We start from the raw sequence: 10,168 nt of genomic DNA, 5'->3' as shown, positions 1-10,168 counted from the left end.
AAATAATAAAACAAAATTATCAAGAATCCAAATATTAAGTTACACAGTTCAAAAGGAATATAAGATATTAGATGTCTGCTTGATTCATTAGCAAAAATCTACTTTTTTTTTTGCAAGAAGCTGAGAAGGAAAGGGGAAAAATCATACTTTAAACAAAAAATAAGTTGGTAAGCAACTTCTGATAATTATGAAAAATTTACAAGTATTTCAGAAATGTTATTAAGAATTGTTTTAGCTACAATAAAAAATCTATCTTTTAAAAAAGATTTACTAAATTAAAGAACATATTTTATAGGATCTGCAAGAGATGCAGGCAACATTTTACTAAAAATATTTAATAATCCTTCTCATTAGTTTTTCAGGCTCTCCCTGTTCAGTTGCACCTCTGAGTGCAAATATTAAATTAACTGTAAGGCCTTTTTTATTTTGGTCTGGAGATATTAAAGACATGTACTTCTGTAACAGCTTAGGCTTTCAAACTGGAGTTTTCCCATAACAGCATAAAATAAGACTCATAGAAAGACATTTAAAAAAAATCACCATAAGACTTAATAAAAAGTTTAAAAAAAAAACAGTGGTTAAAAGCAAACCTGAAAAGAAAAAAGAAAAAGTAAAAAAAAAAAAAAAAAAAGCAAACCTGATGCATACTGGTACAAATGTGAGAGATGTAAACATAATGTAAACATAAAGCAATCAGGCAAATAACTACATAGGCCCTGCAATGTTTAAAATGACTGAAAAAATAAATCACTAAGGTCTAGAGTGTTCTTAGTTTCTAGAGTTTTTGGTTTGTTTGATACTGAAAATTATTGCACTGGGTATTTTGGCACCTAATCTTTCTAAATCTCTTAAATATTAAGATTCTGGCATAGAAAGAAATTTAAATTCATTAACTCAATACCACATGATTTCAGGAAAGGTCAATTGAACAAATAATAACCACATTTTAAATGCTGAACAGCAAGGAATCTTTTGCTAAGTGTTTAAATATGTTGATTATAACCCAAACATAGAGGTTGAAATTCTGTCAAGCTTGTAGCCTGCTAAAACTGCTTTCCAGTACTGCTATGGAAGCTTCCATTAGACTTATTCACCACACCAACATGTTGGCCCAATATGCACGTCAAAGGTCCCTTCTCAAGTTCCACTTACAATGCAGAAGCATCAGTTGCCTGAGTTTTATTGAACCCAACAGTTGTTTCTATTACCTCTTGAGTCTTTAAAGCACAGCTACATTTTCTGACTGTACTTCTCCAGCTACAAAAGTTGCTCGCTGCTTTTGTCTTATGAATTATGTTGCACCTTCATATTTCATTCCACCTTCAATTAATGCTAGGGCAACAAGCACTGGAGCTCTTCCAAGGTCTGCAAGACAATGGACAGTGATACAACAACTAGGTTCTTCATGAAACTTAATTTTTACAAGACTTAACCAGTTATCAACAATCTGGTTGCACAGTGGTGAACCATCATCAAAAGGCCAATCAAGAACATGAGTATGGGGCTGGAGATGTGGCTAAATGGTAGAGTGCTTGCCTGGAAAGAATGATGCCCTTGTGTTCAATTCTCAACACTACCAAAAAACAAAACATGAGTAGTGTCACAGGTTGCTTCACTTACTCTTACTATTATGGTAATACCATATTTCTTAAGTTCCTGTATAAGTTTGTTTAAGGTTGCATTGGTTGGATTGTGTGTAATAAGTACTCTTAAGTTCGTCTACTTGACTTCCAACAGGAGCAGGACAGTTTATTTGTGCCATGTTAATTTAGTTAAAAAACAACAACAACAACAACAACAAAAAAACACCCAATAGGGTTTTGAAAGAATTTTAAAAATTGGGGCTGGGGATGTGGCTCAAGGGGTAGCGCGCTCGCCTGGCATGCGTGCGACCCGGGTTCGATCCTCAGCACCACATACCAACAAAGATGTTGTGTCCGCCGAGAACTAAAAAATAAATATTAAAAAAATTCTCTCTCTCTCTCTCTCCTCTCTCACTCTCTCTTTAAAAAAAAAAGAATTTTAAAAATTAAGTACAGAAATGATGCAAAGTAACTGATGTCAATGTCAACATACTCCATTTGATATTCTCAATGCTTTGAGTATGAAGTTGGGAGGAATGGGAAATGAAACAAGAGGCAGCAGTAATTCTCCCATCCAGTAATACTGAGACAATAGAACAGAAATGCCCTGAGATTTACCCCATCCAAGTCAGAACTTTTATAAAATGCTCTGTGGATTTCAATCCAACACTTCTGTGTCCAAGTTAACTACCCTTATGGGGCTTCTTGGTGGCATAGTAATGAATTTCTATAGTTCACTTGTCTGCATAGAGGTCACACTGTGTCTGGCAGTAATCTCCATTGTCCTTCAGAAACTCCATAAATCTATAACCACAGAACTGAGAAATATGTTTGCTCATTGATGATTGCGGCCTAATCATAGAGCAGGTCCCAAGGCAGTGGCAGTGGGAACTGTGGCTGCAGGTCAGGTTTGTTGTGTGGCAGAGGAGGCTGATAAAGGCTGCAAACAGGGCACCAGACTATCATGCAGTGAGTGGCACACACAGGAGAGTGGCCAAATAGGAGACAATCTCATTGATAAATAAATTATTGGAACACAACTATACCTACTTGTTTACAGATTATCTATGGTTGCTTTTATACTGCTGAGTAGCTGTGGCAGAGGATATATGACCTGAAAAGCCTATGAGCTTCATTATCTGGCCCTTCACAAAAGTTTGCCTATCCTTGCTCTAACCTCATTTTTACATTCTATTGAGCTTTACGCATGTTCAAGCATGGTTTCTAAACCGTTTAGTGGGCCCACAAGAACACTTAGCTGCATCTTTTTAGTAAGAGACATAAAGATCAAGTCTGGAACTCATAATCAAGTCCCATGGATATGACAACAGCAAGGTGAAAGGATATTTTTAGTAGGAATTCTGTCATATTGGGGACATAAGGAGAGTATTTAGGCTGGGAAGAAAGCTTAATTTGCCTCACTTCTGCATGGACTGGAGCCACACTTCAACACAGTGAGACTTCAGCTTTATTTTGTTACTTAAGGATTGGTATCTGGCCACGTCATGTTATATCCAGGATATTAGGTATCAATACCAGTGGTGAGGCATATTGATAGGTCTTCATGGGAATCTGACATTTCCAAAATTGAACAAAAGTATAAGAACATGACAGATGTTGTGAGGGAGTAAAAGTATTTGTTTAAGAGCATCATGTGTTCCTGTCTCCCTCTTCCACCCCCCTCATCCTCAGGAGCCACAAGAATAAGGACATATGTGATAGATTGATGCAGTAATGATCCCAATTTGTTCTGCTTCTCTTGTATCCAAATTCTTGGGTAATCCAGTCCCTCAGTGACTTTAGGTTTGGCCAAATTAATTGCTTTAGCCAATGAGACGTAAGCAAAGCCTTGAAAAGTAATCACAAGTTAGGATTTGCCCTCTTGGTGCATTTGGAAATCCCATAACCACTACCATATGAAAGAGCCCAGAGTAGCTGGCTGGATCCTCACAGTTTGGTTTCCTTTATTGCTCCTGCTGACGACCAGCCAACCACCAGACATGAAAGTAAGGCCACTAGCTGACCACAAATTCTTGAGTCTGCCCAGCCATCACTATGTGATGTTGAGAAAAACTACTCTAGCTCAGCACAAATTGCTTATCCATAGGATCATGAGCAAATAAATTTTTCTTTAAGCCATCAAGTTTGGGGGTTGTTTGTTATGCAGCATAAGGTTATTATAACTGTTTAAGTGAAACTGATATAAGTTAACTCATAACTGTTAATGTAATTTCATGTGTTGGTATATGTATGGCTTTGGGAATTATTCATTAGTATATCTGTCTGCAAGACTTCCCCACTTCAGACTCAAGGTGTTCAAAACTGACCTCATCTTGACCTCACCACCCATTACTAACAAATCTTCTCTTCCTGTATTCTCTGTCAGCTGAAATAAGTCTGGGAGCAAATTCCTGATTTGTCTCTCATCCTCCACATCCAAACTGACCATGATGTCAGTTTTTGCCACCATTCTCTGTAATCCCTCTCCACTACTCTACTTTAGTGTATAAGACCCACGCTGATCTCTTGCCTCATTTTATATATTATTTCCCAATTGCTATGGTTTGAATGTACCTTCTTCACAACTTAGGTGCTATCAATGTGATCGGATTAGGAAGTGGGACCTTTAAGAGGTCATTAAACCATAAGGACTCCTCTCTCAAGAACCGGATAAGGTGTCATTATAAAAGGGCTTGATGGAGGAAGTTCAGACACTTTTTGCCTTTTCACCTTTTGCCATGTGAGAATGCACCGTTGCACTCTGGATGCAGCATTCAAGACCCTATCTTCAAAGTGGAGAGCAGCCGAGCAGTCCTCGCCAGATGCTGGCACCAGATGCTGAGCTTTCTACCCAGGAAAATTTATTACTCAGAACTGTGAGAAAGCCAAATTTATTTTCTTAATAAATAAACCAGTTTGTGGTATTTTGTTATGTGCTATAGCAGCACACATATACACGTTTTTGGAGACAGGGATTTTGCTATGTTGCCCAGGTTGGTCTTCAACTTATGGGCTAAAGTGATTCTCCTGCCTTAGTGTCCTGAATATCTGGGACTACTGGTGTGAACCACCAGGCCTGGCAGACAGGAATATTTTGTGCTGATCCAATCTGTCCTTTACCTTGTAGGGAGAATGATCTCAATTGCAGAACTAAATATGTCACTCGCCTAGTTAAACTCTTCAGTGTTTCCCTATTGCTTTCATGAAAAAAAAAAAAAAATTCTTAGTATGACTTGCAATGATTTTCAGAGATCTGGTCCCTGTATACTTTCTGGAAATCAGCTCCTGCCACTTCTCAAAAGGTACCTTATGTTCTAGCCACTGTTAACAACTTAAGGTCTCTAAAAGATTCATATTTTTTCACCCCCCTCTTTTCCTTTGGAAATTTGGTTCCCACAAATCATAAGACTCCATTTGCTCTTACAATCTGTTTAGCTAATTTTAAGTTCTCCCCTCCCCTTTTTTGTGGTTAAAATACATGAACATAAAATTTGAAAAGTACAATTCAGTGGTATTAATTACACTATTGTGCAACCATCACCACTATCCATCTTCAGAAAATATTTATCATTCCTATTTAACAACAATTCCCCATTACCTATCCTTGCCCCAGCTCCTAGTAATTATTCATACACATTATATATATATATATATATATATATATATATATATATATATATATATATATATATATGTTGTGGATGGACACAATACCTTTATTTTATTTGTTTATTTTTATGTAGTGCTGAGGATCGAACCCAGGGCCTCACACGTGTGAGGCAAGCACTCTACCACTGAGCCACAACCCCAGTTTCCATATACATTTTTTAAAGGTCACCAGCCCTTTGTCTCTAGAACTGGGTAGAGGGTTTCTCTCCTGTGCTGACATGGTAGTTGAGTGTAGTGCTTGGCTGTCTGCATTGTCAATGTTAGTTTAAAGCTCTACTTTATTCTTTGCACTGTGAACTCTTTAAGGAGAAGAACTATTGTCTCAATAACTTTTCTACATCTTTGAGTAACAATGCTTCATTCATAAATACAGGTCACCGAATCTGTTTATTGCTTTTGAATCACCTTGGAGAGCATTTAAAGACATTTCCAGACCTCATTCCCAGAGATCCTGATTCAGTAAATCTGGAGGGGAGTTTGGGAATCTTAAGTTTAGGAATGTTTTCCAGATAATTTTGATATGTGCAAGCCAGAAGCCAGGATTTTGAAATTAAATTGATCTTAAAAAAATGATGTCCAAGTAGGATGGTCTTTTTATTCTTGATCAACCATTGAAAAGAGGCCAGTTTCTTTTAACTTACTTTTTAGTCTCTAGCCTTAGGAAGTTATAATAAAGAATTTAAAATCTCTTAGCAATGATTTTTTCTCAACTGTTCTCTTTGCACTAAGGGTTATTTATGTTTTCATATTGACTGCTATAAATGTATGTTTTCATATTGACTTTTCCAAAGAGCTTTCACATCTGCCCTCAACAATCCTTTGAAGTAGGATGTTAGATCCAATTTGCTTTATCATATTTGCCATTTGCTTTGACTTTATCACACCATGGCTCTGACAATCCCATTTGTCACAGGGCCAGTTCTAGACTATTTATTCATATAGTCATTCAACAAGTATGTTTTGAATACCTACTATGTGCTGGTTAGGTACCAGACAACACAGCAGCGAATGGGACAAAATTTCTGCCTACATGGAGCTTATATTCTAGTTGGGGAAATCCCTTCTCCTCCGTTGTGTCTCCTGTATCAATATTTTCCCCATCCTGTCCTAGTGAATCTTCTAATTAGGAATTCCAATTCTACCGGCTCCATTAGATAAGAGTCATGTTTGCCTCTTGGCCAAGCCATATTGTTTTAAAAAGCAGGTTCCTATGCTGTGCTGCGGGTCTGTTGTCTAGCTGGTAAGTCTATAGGACTATACACTGGCTCTATGTTTACATCCATTCTCTTTGACATTATGGTCTGGGTAACTGAATAAGTTCTGAGTCTTGTCACCGGAAGGATGAAACTCCTGTCTCCTGTTAGCTTTAGGTTCTCACATGCTTAATAAGCCCTTTTCAGTTACTTTGACATCAAAATAAGCCGTGTTTTACCTGACTGGAGATTAGAATCTACACCTACAAATTCTCTTTAGTAGGTTAACTAGAAAACAAAGAAACAGGGACCTGTTTCATGAAAGTATATCAAGAATGTCACAGCTAAAAGGGACCTTGGAGATGAAGCCTCACTGCCTTTCATAGATCAGAAAACTGAGATCCAGAGATGTTCCCTGAATCGCCTCAGGTCACAGAGCCCAAACGACGAATGTGGACCTGTGGTCAGATCTAACCTACAATGTCACCGAGAGTCTACGTGGGGTCCAGGCGGCGCATCGCTTCTACCCCACGTCGCTCTTTCTGGAGGAGGTAAGTCGTTAAAACATCGGGTTGGGGCACTGCAGAAACAGGTGTCCAGACCACGGACACCGAGTCGGGGAATCTGGGGTTCCACATGCCCGCCGAGAACTCTACAGCTCCCGCTTACAAAGTTTTCTCGCCTCGTACGTTCCTCTTTCATATCCCTGGCTGCGAGGCCAAGATGCCTGCTGTGGCTTCCGAAGAAGTTGGGAGATGCCACTTCCTCCCCGAAGCTCTGTCGGGCGCGCTGGCCGCTGCGCCGGGCGTCTTTGGGCCCGGAGGCCGGCGAGGGAGCGCGGGGCGCGGGGCGGGGCGGCCCCTCGGCGCGCGCTGCCCGCCCGGGCTGCCAGGGCCGCGGGCCCGCGAGCCCCGGCGCGGAGTGAGAGGCGCGCGCGGGCCGTGGGGGCTGGGCCGAGGCGGAGCGCGAGGCGGCGGCGGCGGCGGGAGGCGCCGCGGGACGAGGCAGCGGCCCCCGCCCCCCCGAAGCCCGTCCCCGCGCGGGGCTGGGAGCGCAGGGCGGGGAAGCCGCGGGGCCGCGCCACGTCCCTCGCCCGCCCCGGAGCGGGTTTTGCAGGCGGCTCCAGGCTGGGGGCTTTTGTGTCTGCGACTCGGGAGCGGCGAGAGCGCAGACCTCCTCCTCAGAGGGCGCTGTGAGTGCGCCGCCAGGGCCGCGCCGCCCGCCTCCTGCCTCCCCTGTCAGCGGCTCCCGAGGCGGCGGCGGCGAAGAAGAAGGAGTGGGAGGTGGCATCGGCGGTGGCGGCGGCTTCGTCCTCGCACATGCCGGCCCTGGGCTGGGGGCCGCCCCCAGGCCGCGCTCTCGACCGCTGCCACTGAACCGGGGGAGTCCCCGCACGCTGCCCCGCCGCCCCGAGGCCTCGTCCTCCTCCCAAACTTTGCAAAGTCGGCCCGCGTCCCCGCCGCCCTCGGCTGCGTCTGGGCGCCGAGGCTCGCCTCACAGCCGCAGCGGCCCCGCGAGGAGGAGGAGCCGCCTTCGCCGCATCAAAGAGACCGAATTCCCGCGGCCTGGGGGGGAGTCATGCTTGGCGGTCTGTAATGTCAGCAGAACAGGAGAAGGATCCTATTTCGCTGAAGAGAGTTCGAGGTAACCGAGAAGGGCGCCGGACTGGGGGGGCCGGGGTGAGTGCGGTGCGCGGGGCCGCGTGCCCGGCAGCAGGGAGGCCACGGGGCTCGGTCCGGGCCTAACTCCGCGCAGCCCGCGTCCCGCCCGCGCCCCAGGGCCGAGCTGCGGTCCGAGACGCGCGGCCCCGGCGCCCGCTCGCCCGTAGACACTCGCGCCGAGCCCTCGCCTAGCGACTTTGTGTTGGGAGGCAGTTGGAGCTGCACTCAGCATCCCTTCCTACCCTCTCCTCTCCCGCCTCACCTCATCCTTAACACTCAGCACAATAGGCACCTCAGAGGATGAGAAAGAGGCACCCCTGGCAGAGACCTCGAAGGATGCCCACCCCCCCATAAAAGTAAGTTGGATTGCAGGAGAGTTGACTCTAGAAGGTCTTCAGGCTTTCGCGTCCCTCCCAGCCCTTCACCCCTTCCGTCCCCTTCCCGAGGCAACAGATACTCATTTTTGTTTTCCTTAAGATTAAGAGAAGAAACTATATAAATTCACAAGGCGTTTTCTTTATTGCTTTATGAACAATCATCTAATCAGGCATGATAGGGTTTCCTCTTTCTTGCAAACTAGTTAAGAGTTGTACTGCCGTCTTACTAAGAAAAATCAGAACCAGGTATTAGACAAAAGATGCTGCATGCAAGTTCACAAACGCCAAATACCATTTGGAAATTTGTGAATACTTTTCCAGCTCTTATGCCCAGCTCTCAATAGGGTTCAGACTGAAAGTCTCCAAATCTGAGTAATGTTTGTTCGTTAAGCAAATATTTATTGAACATCTACTAGATATTGTTCTTAGTGCTGAATAAAAAAAAAAAATAGATGATGTTCACCCAGAAGGTGTTCACACTCTTGTGGGTTAAATACTTGGTAAACAAAAAGGATAGAATGTCAAATGGTAAAAACAAAACCAAAACCAACAAACATACCCCCCCCCCCAAAAAAAAAACAGAGAAAAAGGATAGAAAGTATGGGTGAGGAAGAAGGGTTTATATGGGAAGGTGATATTTGTTTGACCTAAGACCTAAAGGAAACTGTATAGTAGTTCCTTGTGATAACTGTGAGAAAAGCACTCTCAGCAAAAAGAACAGCAAATGCAAAGACTCTGGGTCTGAAATATACCTAGGCAGTATTCAAGCAACAGCAAAGAAGCTGTTGTAACTGTAGTGAAGTTAGCAAGTGAAGAGTTGTATGAGATGGGCAAAGGGATGGGATTATTGTGTATTGGAAGGCTTTGTGAACCATTTGAAACAGGCTTTTACTCTGATAGGGACGGGACAGTTTTGTGCAGAAGAGCAATCTGACATTTTTAATAGGGCTTCTCTAGTGATTTTACAGAAAATAGATTGTAGAGAACAAGTGCTAAAGCGGGGAGATTAGTTAGGAGGCTATTGAAATAATCCTTTCATCCAAAAAAAGGGTAAATTGCTTTATAAATCAGTAAGTAATAAGGTAAATTTAATTTGACTAAGGTAATACAGAGATCAAGAACTACAGTCATTCATTGATCTTTTTATAGAGTGCAACTGCAGATTAAACATACATAGAACTGGTGTGAGACTCACTGACAATGTGATCTCCAAGACATCCACTCATGGGTCTTTAGGTAGAACTGATTTTCTCAGCCATTAAAAAAAAAAAAACAAGGGGCTGGGGATATGGCTCAAGCCGTAGCATGCTCACCTGGCATGCTCGGGGCGCTGGGTTCGATCCTCAACACCACATAAAAATAAAATAAAGATGTTGTGTCCATCGAAAACTAAAAAATAAATATTAAAAAAACATAATTTAGAGTATTGTTTTTAAAGGCTTAATATCACAGCCTTTCATTTGGTGAAATATTTCATCCTTCTGTTTGTAGTTAAGAGTTGCCAAAGCCAGATGCAGTGTTGCATGCCTATAATTCCAGCAGCACAGGAGGCCGAGGCAGTAGGATCACAAGTTCAAAGCCAGCCTCAGCAACTTAGTGAACTCTGTCTCAAAATAAACAGCTGGAATGGATCTTGGTGGTTAAGCACCCTGAGTTCAATCCCCAGTACCAAAATAAATAAATAA

At 42.8% G+C, this 10,168-nt stretch overlaps 1 protein-coding gene and 1 pseudogene across 1 annotated transcript in view; one reads left to right on the top strand and one right to left on the bottom strand.

The window, feature by feature from the left end:
- Window positions 1-643: 643 nt before the first annotated feature.
- LOC113200122 (protein tyrosine phosphatase type IVA 1-like) lies at window positions 644-1,762 on the bottom strand (annotated as a pseudogene).
- A 5,679-nt stretch (window positions 1,763-7,441) lies between these two features.
- Window positions 7,442-10,168, top strand: part of Pygo1 (pygopus family PHD finger 1) — a 39,318-nt gene continuing 36,591 nt past the window's right edge. Inside the window, exon 1 of the mRNA XM_026413394.2 lies at window positions 7,442-8,089. Within this exon, the coding sequence (XP_026269179.2) occupies window positions 8,041-8,089 (49 nt within the window). The 5' untranslated portion in view covers window positions 7,442-8,040. The remainder of the gene's footprint in view (window positions 8,090-10,168) is intronic.

Source organism: Urocitellus parryii, chromosome 6, assembly GCF_045843805.1.
Source record: "Urocitellus parryii isolate mUroPar1 chromosome 6, mUroPar1.hap1, whole genome shotgun sequence".
NCBI lineage: Eukaryota > Metazoa > Chordata > Mammalia > Rodentia > Sciuridae > Urocitellus > Urocitellus parryii.
The sequence above is the reverse complement of the archived record's forward strand: the minus strand, read 5'-3'. Positions and strand labels throughout refer to the sequence as shown.